Below are 24688 nucleotides of genomic sequence, written 5' to 3'. Positions count from 1 at the left end.
CACTCCGTGGTGCTGAAGCTGATGGGATGGCCCTTGGGAGTGTAGCCCTGGGTTTCCTGTGCTATCTGGGAGTTAATTCCAATAAAGACGTAGAATTCTATTTTTGCAGTGTTCTCCCTTTTAGGGCTCTCATATTGGTTTTTGCTAATGGTATTTTTAATTTGTGTGGGGGGGGGGAGGGGAGAGAGAGTTGGGGATCGGGGATCCTTTGGAATGAGGCATAAGGCCTAACAGGATTTACAGGTTTATTTTGCTTGCAACAAGCTCTCTGTTCATAATTCTTGCATTTTAGAGGACGGAGAGGATACAGTGTCCTGGTTTGAGACTAGAAACAAAGTGTCCATTACAGCACAAGGGCCTTGGACAAAAGGCCTCCTTTGGGGAAAGAATACTGTTTGGCTTTAGATCACTCTGCTGTTGATTCTTACACGATATACTTGCCTGGGAAAGAATTGGCCGGTTGATTCTGAAGTTAGGATGTCTGACCTGTGGGCTTCCAGATGAAGCCGAGAAGGCTACACGCTGGCGGTGCCAAGCTGAGTTTTGCGTAGGTGAAGACCTGGTTGCCCTCTTGGGTTGGTGAGGGATGTGACCTTGAAATCCCTCTCCTGGTTGCGCCTGGATCCCTTCTCTTGAGTTCTGGGCTGTGTCTGGCACGGTTTGGTTCATCGGTAGATTAGAGCCTGGAACAGTAGAGGCTTTGTGGTTGAAGGGATGGAAAAAAGGGGGCCCACGGAGAGACACTGAGAATTCAAAGGATGGGAGGAGAACTTACCCACTGAGCTTCCATAGTCTTCAGCAGATAATGCCTGCTAACAAAGCCATTGTGCTCTGAGGAAATGTGTGGAGGCCGGTGAATCCTTTTGCGGTCTCCTGTATCCCCTTCTCAGTTGGTAACACTTGTTGCCAGGTTATTGTTACGATTTCCTTACAGAAATCTAACGCACAACATATAAGTATGAATGCACACAAAATCGAGTTATCAGCAGCCTTTTATTGCCCATAGCCCTTGGTGTCATGAATAATGAGGTTAATTTAAACTCTAAATATATTTGTGGGGTGGTGACCATGGGTAGTCAGGATGTCACCTAGAGAGTCACATATAAAATAGATGACTACTCCTTTTCCAGGCCAGGTGTAAGAGTGCCCTCCCCTTTCCTCCCATAGGCCAGAAGGGCACTGTTGCAGAGCCCCCTCGGAGCTGGCAGAGGGTCCAGCAGCCCCTAGAGGAGTGGAACCCCACTTTGTGAGGACATCAGAATACAGGGAGCGTGTTAGCTTTGTGTCCCTTTTGACACTCTTTCCATTGTATTCCTGTAAGATGAAGTTAGTGCCTTGCTTAGTAAATTGCTTTGAGACCTGGATCCATGAGGCAGATCCTAACCGCACTGCATACCCAAGGCAAAGAGCAGCTGTTGGAGGAGCCTCGCATTGTTGACTGGAGTCTTCTTCCTTAGAGATTGCAGACGTGTTTGTGGTGTCCTTCTTATTCCAGGGCAGCCATAAGCAAGCAAGCCCTGTCCGGTCCATTGTAGAGAGATGCAGGGGTAGTACAGTATTCCAAAAGGCATGAAATAGCCAAGCTAATTTTATTTGCTTTTGCATATTTATTTAGTGTCTCTTTTAGAGCATCAGTTTACCTTCTTAATTAACATTTGCTCAGGTGAATATTAAGTGAGTCTGCATTCGTCGTGTTGCAGATAGGGGAAATGGTCATATAAATGTATTCCAGGAAAGCCAGTGAGTGTAGAATTTACAATATTTGACAATTATGGATAATTGATGATTGATTACACAGAACTGTTTTAAACCTGGGGTGCTATGTGGACCTTTATTTCATCCCTCCCTCCCCCAGGGTTAAATTTATGTGCTGGGAAGGAGAGTTCAGTCTCTTTTGGCTTGAACATTTGGGGGTTGGTCTTTCTCTGGGAATTGTCTGGGATTCCAGGGAGGAGGTGTTTTCTTTGTTAATGAGAACATGGCCTTCCTGTGCATTCTCCAGGTAGGTCAGGATCTGCTGGCAGATGGCATATTCAGTCCAACCACGTACATGCACAAATCAATTTCCCCCAGTTTAAAATGAGTCACAGTTAATTTCGACCTAATTTATTGGTTTATCGACTTGCGAACCTTAGGCCTTCGAAGAAGTGGCCTGGGTGGCCCTTGAGCATCAGAGCAGCTGATGATGCCAGAAAGCAGGACAATTGGGGTGGGCTGCTGCTCAGGGTCAAGCTGTGGGGTTTATCCTAGTTACTGGGAGATGCTGGGAGTTGAAATGGGTAGACAGTGATGCTCTGTGCATAGTAGTGTGGGTTCTGTGAGCATGGAACTTGGTAACAGTCATAACTACAATTGTGAAATAAAGAGTAATTACAAAATTCAGGTGTTTACTGGGTAATTGCGTGTGCGTGCGTGCGTGCGTGTGTGTGTGTGTGTGTGTGTGTATGTGTGTGTGTGTGTGTGTGTGCGTGTGGGTGTCTGAGGATTGAACCCGATGCCTGGTGCATGCTAAGCACATAAGAGATAGGCCCTTAGCCCTGAGCAACTGTTGAATATTATGGTGACTCCAAGCCTCATTATTGCTGTCAGCAGAGAGCTATCGGATCCTGTGTTGTCCTTGTATCCAATCTTCCGATGGAACATTACTGAATAGGCATGTCTGCTAGGCATATGTAGCTCCTGAACACTTGAACTACAGGGAGTGTAACCGAAGAGCTGAATTTCTTTTCGTGTAGTATTAATGAATTTAAAGCTTAGTAGCCACGTGGTGGCCCTGGCTGCTGCTGTCCTGCCTGCCAGCAGATCTCTGGTAAGTAGAATGAGGCCTAGCATCTGAGCTGTAGGTATCTCCCGTTTCACTGAGAGAGGCTAATCATAGACAGGGGAAGTAGAAGCAAGAGTTGAGCGCTGTGAACAAACCCTAGGTCTTGGAGGCTGCTGATGACTAGGGCGGGCTTCATGGGCCACTGTGAAGGATGAGTGGACACTGTGTTCATTGGGGGAGGGTTGCCTCTGCACAGTTGCCTCCTTCCATCAGGCCCTTGGAAGGCTGACCCTTCAGACAAGCTCTTTAAACCTGAGTGCCTCTTCTCTTGTGCTGTGCTCATGCTAACAGCCCAGGGCCACCCCAGCTGTGCAGAGGTGTGCGGAGGTGTGCGGAGGTGTGCGGATCCTGAGAGTCTTAGCAGGGAGCTGTTAGCGGTGAGGCAGCCTCTTTGTCCCCGTCCTCCACTTCCTGTACTCTTACTGACTTACCCCAGTGGACCTGGCTCTGTCTTCCATCCCTTCCACCCTTCAGGCTGGCACCAAGACAAACAATAGAGGTGTGTGGTCTCCATCACTGTACTGAAGCCCCCCTCCTTGCTGGCTGGCCCTTTAACTTAGCATGCCATTGCTGTTGCTGCCGCGGCTGCAGGCTCTTGGCTTGGAAAATCGGGACCCTTCAGGATGATTTATCTCCAGGCCCCTGAATTAGATTAAAAACACAGCTAGGAATTCTCAGAAAGGCAGGCTGATGTGATTATATCCCCAATCTGAGTGGCAGACGAGGGCAATAAAAAGACGTAGGATATCAAATGCGTTTTGTGCCATGTAGAGACCAATGTATGAGGCTACCCCTCCCTTAAAAAAAAAAATGAAAACAAAACCAAAACAAAATACCCAAAGAGGACTATAAGGGCTTTGTTTATTTTGAAAGAAGACTTATCTGTGGTCTGGGGAGCTTGTCCCTCACTGCTGACTAAAGGGAGGCCTGGGGAAGGTGGCTAGAGTCATTGTTATGTGGAGTAAGTGGGTAAGAGCCAATGAGCGTCATAGGACTCTAAATGTGCTTCATCTTTCATCCCCCCTTGTAAGCTGAGGGATGGTGTCCTGCTAACACACACACACACACACACACACACACACACACACACACACACACACACACACAGGAGAGAAGCAATATGTGCACATGCACACACACATACTATACACACATAAACATAAAACACAAACACACACAAACATACAGACATGTATACATGCATACACAATCTCACACATACAACAGACACACGAGAAACACATACATGCACATGCACACATATGTATATGCACACACATATACATAAAAACACACACACACAAAGCACACAGACATGTACACATACACACACAATTTCACACAAACAACACATGCACACTATCAGAAGCCACTTGGGAAAGAAATTGGCTCAGACTCTGTCATCCTGGATGCTTGTTGGGCCTGGACCCCATGGAACCTTGTTTGTCTATTTACTGAGATGTCCGTGGTAGTTGAAGCATGATAATCCTGAGACCTAGGAAGGTCAAAACTGACCTCCTGGATCCAGGACAAGGATCTTAGAAGAAGGGGCCCTTGATTCTAGGTAGTGGGGACAGAGTGGAACTAGGTAAGCTATCTGGAGGCTGAGACTGAAGGAATTTAAATATTTGAGACCTGTGCCCAATTAATTGAGTAACATGACACCATACCTAAAATTTACCTCATCTGTACATATTTAGTTCCTTGGAAGTCCCACACTGAGTAGTTATAAAAATATATCTTGCAGTTAACTGTGCGCGGGGTTTGCTGGAGCTGGCGAGGCGTGCCAGGGTGGAAATGACAGGGTTACTGTAGAGACCAAGCAGGAGAAGAAGTATTAGGTGTGCCGGGCGAAAGTTGGGGAGAGGTGAATAGGCTGTTAAAACAGAGTTAGAGAGTTAGGCAAGCAGAAGAGAGGTGTGGCCAGCTCCTGTCACCAGGTTGAGCCTCTGGTCGATCCCAGGCCATTTCCTGTTACTGAGAATTTAGTCTTCCTTGGCTTTGGGGGGCTGAAATGCCTGTACCTTCTGGATTAGTTGTCTCATTTGTGTTTCTTTCTCAGTATGGAAAGGCAGCTGGCAATGAGGTCTCAGCGTCTTCTGCTCTGGGAGGACAGGTTTAAATGCTATGCCTTTGGGGTGTGGGCCTTGGTAGGGAGTAGTGTCACCTCGGTAGTGACAATTTGGGACTTGGACTTTGGGCCTCCCCAGCTTTCTGAGCCTTGTTTTCAAGCATGAGCCAGGTTTCCTGAAAGTGTTAATTGTCACTAGTTGAAAAAGTTAGTGTAGTATGTGTTGTCTTATTATTTGACATATGCCATGTCTTACTCTTAGGTTCCAGGCCTAGTGATGCCGATGTTAAATTTGTATGTGGAGCTGTGCTGTAAAGAACGGCTGATTGGGGCAGAAAGCCATTGTGATGAGAAAATAAGTGACACTTTTGGATGTCAAGGTTTACGAAACACATCCATGGTTTATATCTTGTTTGCTTCTTGCAACAGCCCTGTGAGCTTGGAAAGAGTTCCTGCTCCTCTCCATTCCCAGATGGATATCCTGTAGCTCAGACAGAGAAGCGACTTTCCCCAGGTTAGACAGCTAATGAATTGTGGAGATGAAGACCCAAGCTGAGCTTCTGATTTGTTTCAAATTTATGTGACACCACTGTCTCATGCATAAAACATAGAGGATCCTCTTGGGTAGAGAATCACAGCTTGCTTTTTAGTTCCCATCCTGTCCCTTGTTCCCTTCCTTTCCTCCCCCTCCCTCCCTCTCTCCCTCCTTCCCTCCCTCTCTCCCTCCTTCCCTCCCTCTCTCCCTCCTTTCTTCCCTCTTTCCCTCCTTCCTTTCCCTTCCTCTTTCTTTCTTTCTTTCTTTCTTTCTTTCTTTCTTTCTTTCTTTCTTTCTTTCTTTCTTTCTTTCTTTTTTTCTTTCTTTCTTTCTTTCTTTCTTTCTTTCTTTCTTTCTTTTTCTTTCTTTCCCCTCTCTCTTTTCCTTCCTTCCTTCCTTCCTTCCTTCCTTCCTTCCTTCCTTCCTTCCTTCCTTCCTTCCTTCCTTCCTTCCTTCCTTCCTTCCTTCCTTCCTTCCCTGTGTAATCCTTCCCCTAAGCCCCAGAGTTCTCATATAATCCCCTCTTCTCCTAGGCTATTCTGGCTCTGCTCCTGTTTTTAACTTTTTCAAAGATGGTAGATTTTAGGGCTCTTCCAATCTGAGTCTTATTCTTCCCTAGGTTTGTGTGCCTCTCCTTCTGTCACAGCCTTCCACCCCTAACTGCTCCCTCTCCATCTTTGGTTTTATTAGCTCATCCAGGAAGTGCTATTGTCCTCTCCACGTGAAGTCACAGCCTCTGTTTGACAACTGGAGTTTAACCACTCATTAAATTTGTTACTTGGTGTTTCTTCCTCTACTAATTTGAGAGAAGCGAGGCAAGACAGAGAAGTCTGGTGCTTTCCTAACACCTAGCATAGCATCTGGATTACAGTAAATGCTCAATAAACATTTATTGAATGAGCGAAGTAAGCAGCTATTTATAGCAAAGCTGTGGGAGCCAAATAAGAGAGTTTGGGGAAAGTGGGTGGCCTGGAACCCTGCTGCGGGTAGTAGAAGTACCTTTGGGGGAAGTGGAAGCAGGGGAATTGATAGTTCAAGGTCAGCCTGAACTTCTCGGTAAGTTCCGGTGCAGCTTGGGTTACACAGCTAGACTCTTGTCTCTAAAGGAGTTCGTGCATGGCTTTGGGTTTTCTTGGGAAATCCTCACAGGAGGCAGGTGAGCCATGGCTTCTCTTGTACACTTTGGAGATGTTTTACTGTGTTTGCATGCCTAGCCCTGGAGATCCCAGATCCCATCTCAAGGCAGTCGGGAATGTTCCCTGTAAGTCTCAGAGCAGAGCCTCTCTAGTCAGTAGTTGTTAGATGTTCTTTTGAGTGTCCTTCTGATTCTGATATTTCCTTTATTATCTTACCCACAAGTAAAGGAAGGGAAGGTTTTCCCCTCCCCCCACCCCCCCCACCCCCAGGTTCATTGTCTGGTGACAGTGTTCACCTGGAGGGTGTGGCATATGGCAGTGAATGACAGTTAGGGGTGATCATGCAAGCCAGTGAGAATGTGGTTCTTGTTCTCCTGGTGTGGTAGAAAGAAAAGCCTTCCCTTCCTCCCTCTTCTCTTCCCCCTCAATGCATCTCTTTGTCTGTGAGAACCTCATAGCTCCGGTGAAGATGGTAGTGAAATGCCAGGTTTTAGTTCAAGGTCATTCTTTCGCTTCCTCGTCTATACAATGCGCAGGATGACTTTGTCAGCTAAGTGGTTAGTGAGTTCTGTGAGTACAGGTCGCATCTTGAGCCGACTCCAAGGTCAAGTGAGTGAGTGTGCTGACCCCACAGACAGGCCTGTCTTCAGGGAGCACTCAGATGCTGGAGTTCAGTTCTCCTGAGGTAGGAAGTCCAGGGAGTGTAATGAGCTTTCTAAATATAGTAGAGACTTGGTCTGGAAAGGGGACACTGGGAGCTGATTTGCATGCCTCACATTTAGGTCACCTGGTTGGAAAAAAACCTTGTTGTTGGACATGGGCAGTCCATCTTGGATTTTGGAGGTCCCTGTGGTATCAGGTACTTGGGGGTGCTGACTCACTCCTCAGAGTTGAAGGATAAGGGTGTTTATTTTATATCTCTGTTGATTTAAAACAACAACAACAACAACAACTACTACTACTACTACTACTATAACTACAACCACCACTTCTTTGTATTTCATAGCCAGTGAGGCAGAGAACCGAACCAGGCTGCCTTGTTTGTAACACCTCGAGGTCTGTTCTAGAAACAAGCATGCAGGAGGCATGATGTTGTCTAGCTGGGGGTGTCTAGGGCATCTTCAGCTCTGTGTTTGGCCAATGTGAAGGAGGTAATAGTAGAAGAAATGAGTGAAGAGAGGTGGGACCCACTCCAGGAAGGGGGTTCCCGTCTTCTCGAGTAAGGATCCAAGACCATAATGAGTTTGGTGGCTTTCTTGACAATCCCTCAGCCTGTCTTCAGACCTGCAACCCTGATTTCTCCCAGAAGTCCTTGGTATGCTTACAGAGGTAAGACATGATTAAAGACCCGCAGGGTACCTGGCATCCAGCAGACCTCAGTGTGCACTTCATGGCGGTGCGCAGCTCTTCCTTCATACGCTTAGCAATTTATTTCCTCCCTTCTATTTATAACAGCTCAGAGCCCAAGGAATGGACAGCAGAAGATTCTCTTCTGCCCTGCCGCCCCCCCCCAGCCTCCCAATAATAAGAATCAGATCTGCGTACCTCTAGGATACTCCTTCACATCCCTTGGGTCCCTAGGGCATGCAGGGGGATTGAGAGATGGCCAGAGCGGGTGGTAATGTTTGGTAAAGACTTTGAGCTATGCCAAGGAGTGGGTGATTGCTGAGAGCCTGCAGTAGCTAATATTCAGGAGCTGAGCCTGTAAGCCTGTGACTGTCGCTCTAGCTGGGGACAACAAGGTTGATGTGCATGCCGTGACTATGTAGATGCTGTTTACAGCGCTTTGAAGTATTGCTTTGGCCAGAGACCCTGTCCCCAGCCAGCCTCCATTATGACTCCTTTGAGCTGCATATTTTGGTAGTATCGGGCTCACTGTGAGCTGAAAGGAAATAAGTACTTCTTACAAGTAGGAGCTCCTAGGTATTGGATCTGCACTTGAGAAGTGTAGTGTTCTACCCGGGTCATAGAAATGCTTTTAAAATGAGGCGGCATTTACATAACAGCCATTGAGAATCCAGTGGCATTTGGAATGTCCGTGCATTGTGCATTGTGTATCTATTTTCTCTGTCTGCGTCCATGATGTTCTCTACCTCCTAAAGAAACCCAGTTCTTCCCTCCTCTCCTCCTCCTCAGCCTCCTGGCTGCCCCTCATCTGCTTTCTGTCCTTGTGGATTTCTCTGCCCAGGATATTTTATATAAACTGAGTCATACAGTATGTGACCTTTTGTGCCTGGCACATTGTAGTAAAGCAATGAGTTAGCATCACATAGAGTCTTCATTAACAACCATGCCAGCTCCCCGGCAAAGACCATGCTGATTTCTCTTTAGCCCACCAACACAGTGTTTTCTTCGCTTCTCACTACCTGGAAGCAAGAGAACAGACCAGACTCATCATCTCCCAAATGAGCTAGAGACTTTTATGTGTTTTCTAAATGCTCATTCATGGGTTACCTTCCGAGGGCCTCCGAATGGAGGAGTTTGCAGGGCTTCTGATCTTAGGCAGCAGATCTCTTGATCTCTGTTTTTTAACCAGGTGAATTCTGGGATACTGATCCTGGGCCCCATGGCTTCCAGGGTTTTGCTTATGGACCAGGCAACCTCTGATTTTGAAGCCAGAGTGAGTAACCTCTAGAGGTCTGAGCCTAAAGGAGTTACCTCCAGCGCTTTCATCCTAGACCAGGTGGCTTCTTGGGGTTCTCTTAAACCCCTCGCCTGTGAGCCTACCAGAGGTCTGACAGGCCTTTAGATTTAGTTTGTCATCTAAGATGGAGTTTTATTCAGAGATCCCTATAGCATGCAATCACATCCCCGCCCCCCCCCAAGCAGAGGCACTCGGCTCCTCCCTGTTGCCGTTACAGGCCCCAATTAATTGCATCTCATTTATCAGGCTCCGGCTATGCCCTGTGCGCCAGAGACAAGAGAAGGAAGGTTGTTCACAGCCCGGGGTTATGGTTATGACTGACTACACATCAAGGTTATGTTCCTGGAAAAGTCACACTCCCACCTTCTCCCGCCCACTGGCAGACCGGTGTCTCCTAGATCAGCCTGTGGAACTAAGTGGGAGAGGCTGGTGGAACCAGTCTGCAAGCCTGCAGCTGCTGTAGAGGGCAGGTGATCCGGAGAGCTGGCAGTGGAGCCGGGCAAAGGACCCAAACACACTAGAAATCACCAAGGGGATCAAGCCACAGGAATCTGTGCGTTCTCCATGCTGTGGGCTGCCCTGGGGGCTGTTGGCTTCTCGGTCACAGTCCCCTGGGGACTGCATCCTGCCTTTTCCTGTAGTTCGGCTATGGACAGGAGGAAAATAGACTGCATGTCATGATCTTAATAAAATTTATGGTGTGCTGACCTTCCTCTCCTGGCTCCCTTGACTGTCCTTGGGGTGCATCGATTCCTGCTACTGATTTGGGTCCTGTGCTTTGGGCGTGGGGGGATGGGCACCTGGGCTGCCTTGAAGATTAGTGGTGACTCACCAGGGAGGTATTCTCATGACTGGATATGCTTGACATCTCTGCCAAGGCAAGGAACTGAACTGTTTGTGTGAGTGCCTGGTGACCCTTGGACAAGCCTTTGCTTGTCAGGGAGCCTTCTCTTTCACCTTGCTGGGCTGCCCTTTTCCAGTCTGCTCTTAGGGATAAAGGGGACATCAGATAGAAAAGGCTTTAAAAAAAAAAGTTCCACTGAGTTTGCTCTTCCCCTCAGAGGCTCTCTTTATAAGAATACCCTGGAATATTTTGATGCCTCTCTTTTGTGCCCATTTTATCCCTCACCCCTTAGGATCAGTTAACGAAACCTATGCTCTCTGCTACAAAGACCCCAGCAAGTGTTGTCAGACCTCCTCCCCACTCTGATCCTGTAACACTTTGTAGCCTGTTCAACGTGTCCTCTGATTGTTAACCTGCCAGAGGGAGGGCTTCGCCCACTTTTGAGGATGGCCAGGTTGAGTACAGGTGGGCCTTTTTATCTCTGACCTCTGGTGAACTTCCGGTGATTCCCCTAGGTTCCTAACCCCTTTCTGAGTGTCATTTACATAGGTGTCTTGTTTGTTCCTAGGGTGCAGATGGTTTTGTAGGCGAGAGAGGGTTTTAGCCCGAGTGTCTGAGGTGTCTGTGTTGGTGGGCTTCTGATCCAGCAGTATTCCCAGTTTCTTCCTGGAAGCCTAGGTTGGAAGGGAGGGGAAGGGAAAGAAAGTAACAGTAAAGTTTGACTCTTGGGGGCAGGAGGAGGTGGGGGAGTCCCTTAGCTGGTTTTATTATTATTTTTTTTGAGTTAAATAATTTATTTGTTTTTGATTTGCATGTTTCTGTTGATGCTTGCCTGGACTTATCTACTGGTAATGAGATGTATACATATATATATATATTATCATCTCTTTTTATTTGAAGCCGTCTCTCTTCAGGTAGTTTTTAGTGTTTGGTTCTTGGATCAAATTAGATGCAGGTGCCTCAAATCCAAAGCAGGGCCTTTGCAGGTTAGTTAGCTTCTTGGTGGGGCTGGCTGCCAAGTTTGTGGCCCAGGTGTTTTTCTTCTCCCTTGTGACATCTGAGAGCACCCCTACGGAGTGGGTGGGGAGATACAAGGGTGGAGGAAGAAGGGAAAGGAAGAGGGTGGAGCTGTGAAGAGGGGCAGGTTTTCTGCCAGAGCTCTGCAGAAAGAAGTGTGGGCCCACTCAACTTGAACTTTTCCTTAGTTCTAGAGTGGTGCTAGGGCCGGGCAGGTGAGCTCTCTGGCTTCAGAGGCAGGCTCTGAGTCCCTAAAGCTCCGCCTCCAAGCCTGTGGGTTTGAGATGACTCAGGAGGCTGGCAGCAGACAAGGCTTATTTCAGACAACTCTGCAGGAGCTCTGGGTTTGGGGAGGCCTTGTTCAGCTTCTCAGTGATGCACCAGAGCTTGTCGGTGTCCCCACAGGTTGAGTAGAGCTCAAGTGTTCTGGAAAGTGAGTCATCTTGGAGCTGATGTCTGTCAGTGCATGGCAACTAAGTCGAGAACACGTGTGCTCAGAGTGGTAGCCACAGCCACAATAGGGAAAGGAGAAAAGGCCACACAGCTAGGCCCATGAGGCAAGATCGAGCTGAAGGAACAAAGGGCTCTTTATTCCCCTTATAGCCTTCCTCAGTTTCTACAGACAGACGCTGAAAGCTTTCTAGCGTCAGGATAGCTCTCAATTCTAATCAGTTCAGAGGGAGTGTTCCTGGATCAGCGGCAGGCCTATCAATCAGGAACCCAGGATCTTTCTACCCTGTTTCTCTGCTTGCATCTGGGCCATTAGGATCCGGAGTTGCCACCTGTGGATGGGGGAAGAAAACAGAATTGTGCATGGTCCAGGGTAGAGTGGTCCTATGGATCATCTCTTAAAGTCTTCTGTCTAGAACTCTGTTCCTGGGATACACCTTTGCTGTCTCAGGCTGGAGAAGAAGAGTCTATGGTGACTTCAGAAAGTATATCAAGAGAGTAGGTGGTCAAGCTGCGACATGGTGGCTTAGCCACAGAAATGGCTACCTAGTCCTTGGTTGGTTGGCTTATATATTCTTTTTTTAATTTTGCTGGTTTACAAAATTGCAAGTCTGGGGACTTCTGTTAGCAGTAATCTAAAAGGCTACTTTTGTTCAGATCTGAGAAAGGTTTCCTCATTTGAGACATTAAAAGGGAAATAAATGTGACACATTGTTATCTCTCTTAGCACTGAGGCAGGAGGATCATGATCACTAAGGCTACCTAATGAGACCCTGTCTTAAACAAATAACAAGGAAAAGTAGAGAGACTGCATAAGGCAGCCTTCCTTTCGCCTCTCATGCTTAGCTGACGTGGAGCAGTGATGTCTCCCTGCCACGAAACACTGGTTTAGCATGAAGCTCAAAAAGCATGTGACCTTTTGGCCTGTGAAATTTTGAAAAATACTTTAAGTTGTTTTTTAATTGGCATACCACTGGCCCGTGTTCCCGAGGTACAGTGTGAAGATGTTTCAGGGGGTGTGCGATAGAGATAACTGGTACATTCAGGGAACGGTTGGGGAACTAAGAGACAGACACCCCAGTCAGAGTCAGCGGGGAGACTACTTAAAATCTCCTTCATTTTTGAATACAATTAGCCGGGCGTGGTGGCTTGTTGCCAATGATAGCCATCCTACCATGCTGCAGACCATCTGGTTTTTCCTGCTGATGGGTGAGATGGCTCAGGAGGTAAAGGTGCTTGTGGCCAAGACAGATAACCTAAATTCAATTCCAGGAACCATGTGGTTGAAGGGAGAGGCCTGACTCCAAGGAAGTTGTCCTGTTCTCTGAGCTCCACACATGCTCTGTAGTGCGTTCATGCGTGTGTGTGCGTGTGCGCGTGTGTGTGTGTGTGTGTGTGTGTGTGCACGTGCTTGCTAAATATGTGTAAATGTAAATTTTAAAAAAGACCAGCTATTCCTTCCATTCATTGCCCATCCTTAACTAGCTAGCCCTCTCCCATCCCACGATTTCAAGCCTATGGAGAATTTCGTTTTGAACAAACAGGACATTTCAGTGATTCGTTTACAGTTTTACAGGTGCACATCACACACACAGAGTAAAGATCAGCGTAGCTGGGGACTGACGTCAACAACGATAAAACAAAGCAAGTAGTCCCTTGGGTAGTGCTATCCTGGGAAGATTTTCTGCAGTCTGGTTAAATGCACAGGGTCACCGATTACAAAAGGGGTTGGTGTTTCTTCCTGAGGAAGGTGCTAATGGTAGAACTTGCAGGGCAGTGAGAAGCGTCTGCCCTGACCCCCACACTTCCCATCTCAGAGTCTGAGTGACAGAGGAGGACTAAGAGACCTGATTTGGAATGTGTGTGGCTGTCGGTCACTGTGGGTCTTGATTTCCTTTTGGTCTCTTTCAGGTCAGTCTGAATGACTCCCACAATCAGATGGTGGTGCACTGGGCCGGAGAGAAAAGCAACGTGATCGTGGCATTAGCCCGAGACAGCCTGGCGTTGGCAAGGCCCAAGAGCAGTGATGTAAGTATCTGTGTGGCTCTGGGTCCTCCTGGTGACATGCCCTTTCTGATCTAATAGGTTGTCATGTCAGAAAAAAAAATAGTGGGTAGTTAGGGATGGATGGTAAGGACTATACATCAGTGAAGAGATATGGAAAGTAATGCGTGCATCCCTCGTGTACTGCACACAGAGTGGAGGCATCCAAGGAGATGTGTGCAGTGTAGGGTGACTTTGTGACGTCATAGGTAGTCTGCCTTGATAGGTCTAAAGCTCACAGGTGGTCTGCACTCATAGCTCCACTAAGTGCCAAAGAGCACTCTAGTGCTGAGTTGACTTGGAGCTGGTCCAGATCAAGTTAAACTGTTTTTGTTTTGTTTTTTTTCCATATGCCAACAAGATTGATGAGCTATTGACAGATGATGTCTGTTTCTTCTTTACTCATCATATACTATCCCTTTATCTGCATGTATATCCATGCTCTCTATATATCTCCTATGGATCTGTCTGTCAGTCATCTATCTTGTATCATCTATCTCTCTATCTTCTATCATCCTATCTATCTATCTATCTATCTATCTATCTATCTATCATCTATCAAGTTTGTTTGTTTGTTTTGTTACAGGGTCTCACTCTCTAGCATACTCCATAGCTTCTTTGGCTGTCTTGTGGCTGGCCTTGAACTTTGCAGTCCTCCAGCCTCAGCCTTTCTAGTGCTGGGTTGCTGAGCCGGAGCCACCATGTCTGCCTGACACAAATTCTCTTAATTTCTAATTTCCACTGTTTCTGTTGATGATGATGATGTTTTGGTTAGATGATTTGAAGAAATAAAAACAAGTTTACAAGCTGAGAAGCCTGCGCACGAGCCCCAGATCCAGGATGGGGCCAGAAAGCTACCTCCAAGGGTGTTTGTTTGTTTGTTTTTGTTTTTTTCTGAGACAGGGCCTCACTATGCAGCCCTGGTTAGTCTGCAGCTTTCTATGCAGACCAGGCTTGCCTTGGATAGGCCATTTCTGCACCTTTAAAAGGAGACACAGGCTCAAGAAACATTGTCTGTCTCTTGATTTCAGTGTGGTGTCTGGTGCTTGGTGAGTGGTAGAGAGAGAGGCATTAAGAAGCAGCAGAAACACTTCTCAGGGCCGTGCTGAAACAGGTCTTAGGATGTGGGAGCCATGCAGGTTACTGGCCCAGTACAGCCAGATCTGATTTTTCAGCACAAGGCCATATAGGTCATTGGTTTTATTCTCTGGTATTGAGGATGGAATCTAGGGGCTAGCACATGCTAGGCAACCTCTCTGCCACTGAGCTTTCAACCCCAGTCCAGAAGTCTTTTTTTTTTTTTTTTTTTTTTTTTTTTTGTGAAAAACTGCTAAGTCTTACCAGTAGGCAGATAAAGTATATTACCTAGGCCAAGTAAAAACGTAGGGTCAGAGCTGGTCTTTGTCTCCCAAGTCTACGGTCCAGGCTTCTCCTTGTGGGCAAAGCAATTGCTCTGCTTTTGGGTGGCTGTCTACCTTCTTCACAAGGGTGACCTTGTACATAGAACATGCTGTAGACCTTCCATTGTATGCATTCTGGCCAGAGCTTTCTATACTCTTGCTTTAAAGGTGCTTTTGTGATTCGTGGGTGTGCGTTTGGGGTCTGAGAGCTCCCTGTCTGTGTACCTGCTGTCTGGGTTGGGTGTATTCAGAGTTAGTCTCAGGATGTTTTCTAGAGAAGTTGATTAGGGTGGCCACAGTCAGGGATGCTTACAGAAGGGCTGCCTATCAGCTGCAGGCTGCCTAGAGAGCATTCTGAGCCATGGAGTGTGAGATAATGCAGATAATGGCTAGTCTGGGTGTTTTGCTCTTGACAAGGCTGGGCTTGTTTCGGGCAACAACTTAGACCAATTTATAAATAAATATGTTCAAGGTTTGCAAGCAGTAGCTGTGGTCACACGTGGGTGGCTGTGTATGAATGCCTGCTGGCTGGGGATGCTCTGTAGTTACCTGTGTATACATTTAGTCTAGTACCTCTTAATAGGAGCCTCTTCTAGGCACCAAAGCCAGCTCTATGCTATTCTATGTTGAGAAACCTTCAGGGTGTTTTATGCATGAAAAATAATCTCTTTCCTATAAACTATTTGTCTTTGTTTACCTATTTTAGCTGAACATATTTAAGCATTTTTTAATATTTTTGTTGGACATGCAAAGGGATTTAGGGCACAAATGAATTCACAACGGGTCATTCAACATGTCATTGGGGGAGTGGGGTGGAACATCATGAAAATGGAGGTCCTACCGTGGTCTTAGAATCACCAGAAAGACCCATTTTTTTGTGTGTGTGTGTGTGTGTGTGTGTGCCAAGCACTGAAAGGTCACATCTTAGACCCTCTCAGTCTTGAGTGAACCGGGAGTGTTTGACCACCCACATATCACTAGTCTGTCCAACTCAGCTCTTATTTTGTGGAAATGTTTATGTGTTTTGAAGAACTTATTGTCATTATTCTACAGTGACATATGAGAGAAGATTAAATGGAAAGGAAACTTAATGTCCAGAGTTAATAAGTAGAGATGGCAGAATGTTCTTCTGTCCGTGTACAAACTGCATTAAAGAGTTGGCTGCCAAAGCCGAAATGTTCGGATGTGAAAAGTTAGTGCAAAAATAAACGGTGACTCAGAGGCCGAGTCGGTGGCACTGGCAAGGGAGCATCCAAATGTTCCTTAAAGAGGACTGGAAGCATGGGTCAGAAAGGCCCCATCTGAGGGGATAGAGCTTGTGTGCAGGTAAGGCCTGCCTGAAGGGCCGAGAATGGCTGAGGTCAGGAGTACTCTGTATGTAAACAAGGCTGGGCCTGGACACTGGGATCCCAGATGGCTTACTTATAAGCAAAAGCCAAACCAAACCAAACCAAACCACCTGTCATCAGTAATCATTAGCTGAGGGTGGTCTCCTGCAAAGGTGATCTGTTCCTGCAATGAGCAGAAGAACTACAACATAGGATGCGCTTCAGCCGGCCTCTGCCCAGTTCTTTACTTTTGCTTTCTGGTGATGTGTTTCAGAAAGTACTTGTGTACTGCTGTACACAAGGTAATGATACTAGCACTCAAGGGGCTGCGACAGGGGGATTGTGAGTTCAAGCCTAACCTGGGCTACAGAATGAGTTCCTATTCAAAAAACAAATACAGTACCTCCCATTCCCAATAACAAACAATCAACCAACTACCAGCAGGCATAAGGGAGTACTCAGGTGCAATGTCATTGATCAAAATGCTACCTAGGGACACTATCCACCAGAGGGTCAGAATCAACCAAGATGCTATGAATAGTCAGACTCATTCTTCTTGTCCGTGGACCAGTGTGATATGATGATTGGTTTCTTCCTGGACCAACTGGGTGGCAGAACTCCCATCCTTGCTAATGGAACATAGAGCATCTGAAATCAGAATGCTTGGGCTGGAGTCCTGGCTCTGCCATTTATGATCTGACTTTGAGCCAAGCAATTTACATTATCCTCGTCTTACAGTTTTTGTTGTTGTTACTATGACAAAATACTTGAGACAATCTGTTTATAAGGAGAAAAGTTTATTTTGACTGACAGCTTTAGGGGTTCTAGTTCATGATCGTTGATCCCACTGTATTCAGTTCTCTGTGTGTACAGCCTAGTGCTACAGCTCAGTGTACGTAAAACAATTGCTTGGGGTGTCCAAGGTTGTGGGGTTGCTTTTCAGTACTGCAAAAACAAACAGCTCCCCTACTCCCAAGGGTTGGTGCCCTTGCTGGTTAGCTTTTTTTTTTTTTTTTTTTTTTCCTAAACTTGACACAAGCTAGAGTCATTTGGCAAGAGGGAACCTCAATTGAGAAGAAAATACCATTGGATCGGCCTGTAGGTTCCTCTGTGGGGCATTTTCTTGTTGAATAATTGATGTGGAAGAGCCCAGAACACTGTGAGTAGAGCCACCCTGGGCTAGGGAATCTGGATTGTATGAAAGGCATGCTGAGGGAGCCACGGGGAGCAAGCTAGGAAGCAGCATCCTCCATGGCCTCTGCGTCAGCTCCTGCCTCCAGGTTCTTGCTTTGAATTCCCGCTTTGGCTTGTCCGGACGGTGAGCTGTAACCTCTAGGTCAACCAGGCCCATTTTTCCCTAAGAAGAGCCCTGAGAAGGCTCTGTGTCTGCCCAAGAGAAGGTAAGAAGTTACAAGGATAGGCTAAAAATAGCTTGTTTGAATTGTTCCACCCGGACAAGGCAAGGCAGGTTGATGAGTGGCCCGGGATTGGCTTCAGGGCTAGGGTTGGTTCTTGTCAACTTCCTCTTAACCTCTATTAAGTGTAAGACTCTGGAGACAGTCCAGTTTGTTTGCAGGTGTCTTGAGGCAGATGTTTTTCCTCCATATGCCCCATGGCAGCCCCGTTGTTGATAATCTCAGGAAGTCTATGTGTTCTGCCTGCCTAGGTCTCTTCTCCCTTCTAGCTAGACTTCCTGACATTAGTATGGAGAAGGGGACCATCACCATGAGGGTAACTTGCAGAGAGAAAAGACTAGCAAGCAGGCTCGGAACCTCTAGAGACTGGCAAAGCCATGCCAGTTACTGCCAGCGTGACCCTGGGCTAGTCCTTTGCAGCTGTGGTGCTTAGATTTTATTATCTCAAAATGAAACAGTAACAGCAGATCGTCTGTGTGTCCGTGAATCGTCTGTGTGTCTGTGAGCTCTACCTCCGTGATTCTGCCACTTGTGAGCAGAAAAATGTGAGGGCAGAAGGTTATATCCGTTCTGAATACAGAGAGAGTCCTCCCCCTCCCTTGTCACTGTTAAAACAATGCAGTACAAACAATAAGTATCCATTCATGTATTATAAGATATATATTATCTGAATTATGGTAAGCTGTTTAGCGATGGTTTCAAGTATGTGGGAGAATCTGCGTAGGTTCTATGCTATTTTGTGTCAGAGACTTGTGTGTCACCAGATTTTAGTATCCATGGGGACTCTGGAACCAATCCACGGCAGATACCGAGAGCCATCTTCTCCATGACTCACCAATTAATCCGGTTCACTCTCCTTGTTCATTGATTCTGCACATTCATTTACTCATTCTTTGGTTTATAGGCATATTTGTTCATTACCTAAGTCTTTGTTGACTAAGCTGTGTACACCAGCTACCCCGAAGCTACACGGAGGCAGAGGCCAAATGTGTGGGAGGGAATATTACACACTGAAAAAAACCCCTGCTTTGATGTAAACACAGGACCCCATTTGCGCCTCTCACAGTGAATTATCACCTCACAGGATATTGGAGTCTGAAGGGGTCTTGCTCAGTTTCCTATTTAAGAAGCCATAAGTTTGCGTGGTATAGCTTCCCAACCTTTCATGCTCATTTTTGGCAAGCAGAATGCAAGAAGGTCCCACCTGGTCTCTTGATGATAACTCAGGTTATCTGTGAACTATCATCTACCTGCTAGCTGGCCCTGTGCCAGCACCGTCCTGCGAACACCCACGTAGAGGCAGAGACACCCTGCCTCCTTTCACCTTGCCACGTATTTATTAAACGGTAATGACCCCTTGTTTCCTGCGTCCAGCCTCGGGTCCTTAAATATATGTTCATGGCTTCATTAACAAGCAAGCATTCACGTGTTTACAGGCCCATCCTTGTCTGATGACCCTGTCTTTTGTGTCTCCCTGTGTCTGGCACCCAGCACTGGACTTGGCTCCTGTTAAACTCTCAAGGCTCATTTGTAGTTGAATCAAATGGGTGGGGATGACACTATAGTTTCTGGCTTGAGTCCAGCCAGTCTCTCCTTGGAAATTGCCTGCTGTTTTCCTTTCATGCCTCCCTCAATTACCTTTCCCATAAGTAATTGAAAAAAAAAATAACACTGTGATATTCATCTGTCAGGTTTGTTTTTCATCCCTTGATTATATTAGTATTTCATAGCTCACAGACAGTAAAGTCTAGGTTACAGATACCCCACAGCAGCCTGGGTGAGGCTCTCTCTCTCCTGGTTCTTTTTTTATGTTTTTCTTTTAGATTTATTTTTATTATTTATTTATGTATATGCCTATGTACGTGCAGGTACTAGAGGAGGCCAGAAGAGGACGTTAGATCCCTGGAGTCAGAGTTGCAAGTGCTTGGTTGTGAGCTTTCTGATGTGGGTGCTGGGAACGGAACGCCATTCCTTTGGAAGAGCAGCAAGTGCTCTTGGCCACTGTGCCATCTCTTCAGCCCCCGCCCTGTTGACTTCCTCTGCTGTTACCTGGGCAAGTCCCCGATCTCACAAACCTTATGGTGTTCTCTGGGCCATGACTTTGCAATTGCGCTCTCCAGGTAGGGTTGCTGTGCCGCTGACCCAAGCTCATCCCTGTGATGGGATCAGCATTGTCTCTGTGCACAGTGTGTAAATGACAGTTGTTCTGATGCTGTGTCTCTGTGGTTACTGTATTATTAGAAGCCAGGAGGCAGTGGAAAAGCAAGTCATTGGCAGTGTCCAGGATCTTGCTGCTTCTGCTGCTATGGTCTCCCATGCTACAAAGTTACAAAACACTGATGGGTGCTGATACGGATGGTGCATATGTGTATACGCTTGTGCTAGGGGGTATGCATTCTAGACAACGCTGTATCTCTGTGCCTCCCCCTCCAGCCCGCTGGCATTGTAACCTCTGTGCATGTTTTATCACTCAGCACCTCCTCCCTCTCCACTCATGGAGGCCGTTGATGGGTTTCTGTCTTCAGGAATGCCAACTTCCTGGCTGAAGGAGGAAGAATTCAATTGTCCTGATTACCTGTTGGGGACATGTCAACAGATGCAAAAGCAAATTTCTGAGACAGAGTGCATTCTGTCTACATCTGGACTGGAACACGTCACCTGGCAGGAGGAGGATGTCCTATTGACAGTGTTTGCCAACTGATCCTGGGACCTCTGTAGTGAGAGAACTGCGTGGTCCAGGAGCAGGCGTGGCTGTAGTGTTCTCATGCTTTCTATTGCCCGGCCCATCCTATCTTTGAGGACAGTTACAGAAGTCACATGCTTCTCCTTTGTAGGTCATGTGATGCTCATCAGAAGTTCGTGATATCAGGGCCTCCCCAGGGGACCATGCTCTTTCAGGATCAGGAGTAGAAGTGAGCAAGCATGTGGACATCAGTTAGAGGCTGCTCTGTTTAGCACTTCTCTGACTCGTGTTTTTTCTCTCCTTCGGTGTGTTCCAGGTGTATGTGTCTTACGACTATGGAAAATCATTCAGTAAGATTTCAGAGAAGCTGAACTTTGGCGTGGGCAACAACAGCGAAGCTGTGATCTCCCAGTTCTACCACAGCCCTGCTGACAACAAGAGGGTAAGGAGGCTCTGTTTTCGGAGCTGTGCATTCTGGGAAGATGGCTGCACTGAAGGGGACTGGGCCACGGAGCCCTTTACTGTCTTTGCAGCACAGATGGGTCACCAGCTACTGGTTTTCAGTCTGCTCTTGGGAGTTGGTGACAGAATACATTTCTCAAGGTGGATCTTTGCATAATCCGAGTGAGTACTTGGTCAGGCAGGATTTCTGGACAAACAAGGGCAGGTTCAACCACAGAAAGTCTGCCAACCAATAAATTGCCTGACTCACTGGTGGCTGGAGCGTTTCCTAGGTACACAGGGCGAATATGGGGCCTCCAAGAGTGGATGCTGAACTGTTTCTTTTGTTGGCTTTATCAACATGTGTCTGTCTCTCTCTCTCTCTCTCTCTCTCTCTCTCTCTCTCTGTGTGTTTGTGTTTTTTCTTTTCCCTCCTTGGAAACTTATATAGATACAGAAAAGAAACTCTAAGAAACAGGTATGGCTGTGTCCACACCTCATACCTTCCCCATTTAGCACGCTCAGTTACCTTCCTATTTTGGTCAGTAGCCCCAGGCATGCACTGGGAGAAAGCATTGACCTTACTCTGGGCCACAGGCAGATGGAGCTGGCAGAGTGTGAAGGGAACCTGACAGCCTACTAGGCTTTCCTGCTACTTGGTAACTCTTTGCTCTGGGAGTTATATTAGACCCCAGGTTTCTAGAGGTAGAGATTTCATGGCTTCTAGGAAATGTCCCAGGGTAGAAAACAACCTCCGCAGTAAAAGCTTCCTGAGGTGAAGGGAGCGGCTAGCTTCTGCCTGTCCAGAAGGACCCGCTGGGCCAAGGCCACAGAGTCCTTCCAAGGCCTCCATGTTGGTTTCTCAGGTTGCCTTGGGTCTTTTAGCAAAGGCTGCATTAAAAAGATTTAACAAGTCATGTGGTTGGTTGTCTGACCAATCAGAACAGACCTTCTCAGGAGGGAGCTGGGTCTGGGAGGGTCCTTTTAGTTGCTGGATTTGTGAAGATGTCCTGTCATTCTCCCCCTCCCAGTCCTCCCCGCTTCCTCCTCCCCACTTCCTGGGGGCCTGGCCAGCCCTGCTTTAGGAGGAAGTGCTTAAGATGTTTCCAGGCAGTGACTCCTTACCGGCACCGGTGTTACTGGTACCTGCTGGATAAATCAACAGTCCTGCCTGGTGACCTCAGGGTAATGGGCAGTTAGCTGTACACTTCCCAAGGGGAAAGCAAGGAGAAATTGGAGGAACTGACTCTGGTCTTCACTTCACCTCCCGCCCCTACCTTATGATGAGTCAGGCTGGTCTTGAGGGCCCTAGAGGTGGGGAGTGGCCACCTTATTATGGGATTGTAAGAGGTGAGATGCTGTATCCGGGATGCTAAGGGCCTGGCTGCTGCTTCTGGATGGTTCTCTGATTGTTACCAGAGTGTGCTTTCGTAATGATGATTGTCACTGCTAGGTCTCCACCCCAGCTCACAGCTTGGGCTAAAGTCCTGGCCCTGAAGCCTCCTTCCCCACACCCTGGACTCTCCCCTGCTTTAGTACCAGTATACCCTCTCCAGTTTAGGGTCCAAATGTAGGCAAGGTGACCTTCCTCCCCGTTTCTAATTAGACCACAGCTTGTAGACCACAAAGCTGAAGACAGGAAGGATGCTTTGTGTGCCCGTGAACTTCCTTAGAGCAGACAGAAGACCTGAGCTTTTGGAGCATCTGGTCTGCAGAAGGTGTAGAGCATCTGACATGATGGGCTAAGAGGGGAGCAGGGATACCTGAATGGTCACCATAAAGAGACTTTGGCATTGCACAGAGAGGTGGGGACAGTGTGTTTATAGCTCAGGTGCATGGTGCGCACCTACTTCCCCAGACAAAGCCGTCACACTCCCCAGATATCTCCGGAAGGACGTGATGACATTTACTGTACTGGTGGGGCTTCTTTTACCTTTGTCCCCTGCAAGGCAGATACTGCCCCCACCAGACACTTAAACCACTTCCTGAGAAAAGCCACACAGGGCTGGGTGCCTTGGTGTTAAGAGTACAGTGCTGGGCCCAGGCTATGTAAGGATGTTTAGTGGGGCTGGCAGTGTCTCATGTGGCTGCCAGCAGTAGCTATGGAAGGCCTGGACAGCAAGAAGCAACAATATGGAGGCGCTGTGGATTGGGAAAGAGGATCATCTGTGCCTTTGCCTGTACACAAAACATATATTCTGTTGCTGGCTAATTGGTCCTGTATGCTGCTCCCTGATCCGATGTTTAGGTCTGGCCATCTGGAAGCCCTCCTAGCCTTAGAGGCACCCACAGCCATGCAGGCAGTCACTCTCCATGGAGACATGGTTGGCTTTTACAGTCTAACCTTAGCAGGAATGCAGATGAATCCAGTCCTTATCCAGGCTGAGGGTGGATGTGGGGACATAGGAAACGGTTTGTTTGTCTTCTTTCCCTGCTTGCCTCCTCTGTGCTTCCAACTCACCATCATAACTGGGTTCCTGCATCAAAGCTGGAGAAAGTCCACTGTGTGGATAAATCTGTAACCTACTGTCTTCAGTTAGGGTTTCTATGGCAGCCATGAGACTCCATGACCAAAGCAACTTGGGGGAGAAAGGGTTTATCTTAGACACAGTTCCAAATAACAGATCATCATCAAAAACGGTAAGGGCAGGAACTCAAGTGGACCAGAAACCCGAAGGGAGGAGCTGATGCAGAGGCCATGGAGAGTGCTGCTTACTGACTTACTCCCATGGCTTGCTCAGCCAGTCTGCTTTCTAATAGAGCCCTGGACCACCATTCCAGAGATGGAACCACCCACAGTAGTCTGGGCTCTCCTCCATCAATCACTAAATAAGAACTGCCCTTCAGGCTTACCTGTGGCCTCAATTGAGACTCCCTCCTCTCTGATGATCCCAATTTGTGACAAGTTGACATCGAACTATCCAGTACTCTCACTTTATCTTTGCAGAAGTAGCTCTGGGAAGCTAAGAGATTGCAAACAGGCTGCTGAGGTTAGAGTAGGCAGAGATGCTTCTGAGATCTCAATTTAGGAAACAGTAGGTCAGGTCCGTTGGACAGTCCGTGTGGTTGGCCACCACAGACCCCACCAGCCAGGTGTTTAGAGACTTAAGACTCTTAAGGCCTCCTAAGACTTAAGGTAGAATATTCGGTTTGTGCCATGTGACATAGCATCAAGGTATACGAGATGCTGTGGGTGGCGAGTGAAGCCTGTTTCTAAGTGGAACGGGGATGATTTGAGGTGATACGGCCCTCTGGGATGCTGTGGATTAAGAATGGGGCTTAGTGTAGACATCTGAGGTCAGTAGTGGGAGCAGAGTTGGTAGGGGCCTACACGTAGGAGGAAGGCGTTGGTGAAGAGACTCCGGGAAGCTGGCTCATGGCATCGGTGCAGGACGCTCAGTATTGCCACCCTGTCTGCCATTTGGAAGTAGAAGGGATTGACTTTGACCTTGAGGACAGTGGGGAGCACCGAGAGAATCTCTGAGTCTGGGAGTGGTGGGCAGGAACCTTTTGGGAAGTGTGGCTCCTTCTAATATGTGTGGTGAATTAGAGCAGAAAGAGCAGAGAAAAGTCTGAAAAAAAATGAAGCATTAGTTCTCAGTGATGGGATTGGAAGGAGGAACCATGACACCTGGCTTTTTGTGTGGCTGCTGAGGATCCAGACTCAGTTCAACTTGAACAAGTACTGTGTTGACTGAGTCATCTTCCCATTCCCAGTCCTGAGAGGCCACCTCTTTAATGGCACCACCACTTAACGTTGCCTCTCCAAGGGTCAAGCTTCTAATCTGTAGACCTGTATAGGACCAACCACATCGGAACGGTAGCAAGCACTCAGTATCGAGTGTTAAAGGCAGGGT

General features: G+C 47.3%; 1 protein-coding gene across 1 annotated transcript in view; it reads left to right on the top strand.

Annotated features, from left to right (window-relative positions):
* Positions 1-24688, top strand: part of Sorl1 (sortilin-related receptor, LDLR class A repeats-containing) — a 159589-nt gene that overhangs the window by 4321 nt on the left and 130580 nt on the right. The window contains exons 2-3 of the mRNA NM_011436.4: positions 13433-13549; positions 20707-20832. Of these exons, the coding sequence (NP_035566.2) occupies positions 13433-13549; positions 20707-20832 (243 nt within the window). The remainder of the gene's footprint in view (positions 1-13432; positions 13550-20706; positions 20833-24688) is intronic.

Source organism: Mus musculus, chromosome 9, assembly GCF_000001635.26.
Source record: "Mus musculus strain C57BL/6J chromosome 9, GRCm38.p6 C57BL/6J".
Taxonomy (NCBI): domain Eukaryota; kingdom Metazoa; phylum Chordata; class Mammalia; order Rodentia; family Muridae; genus Mus; species Mus musculus.
Note: the sequence above shows the minus strand (reverse complement) of the source record. Positions and strands in the feature narration are given on the sequence as shown.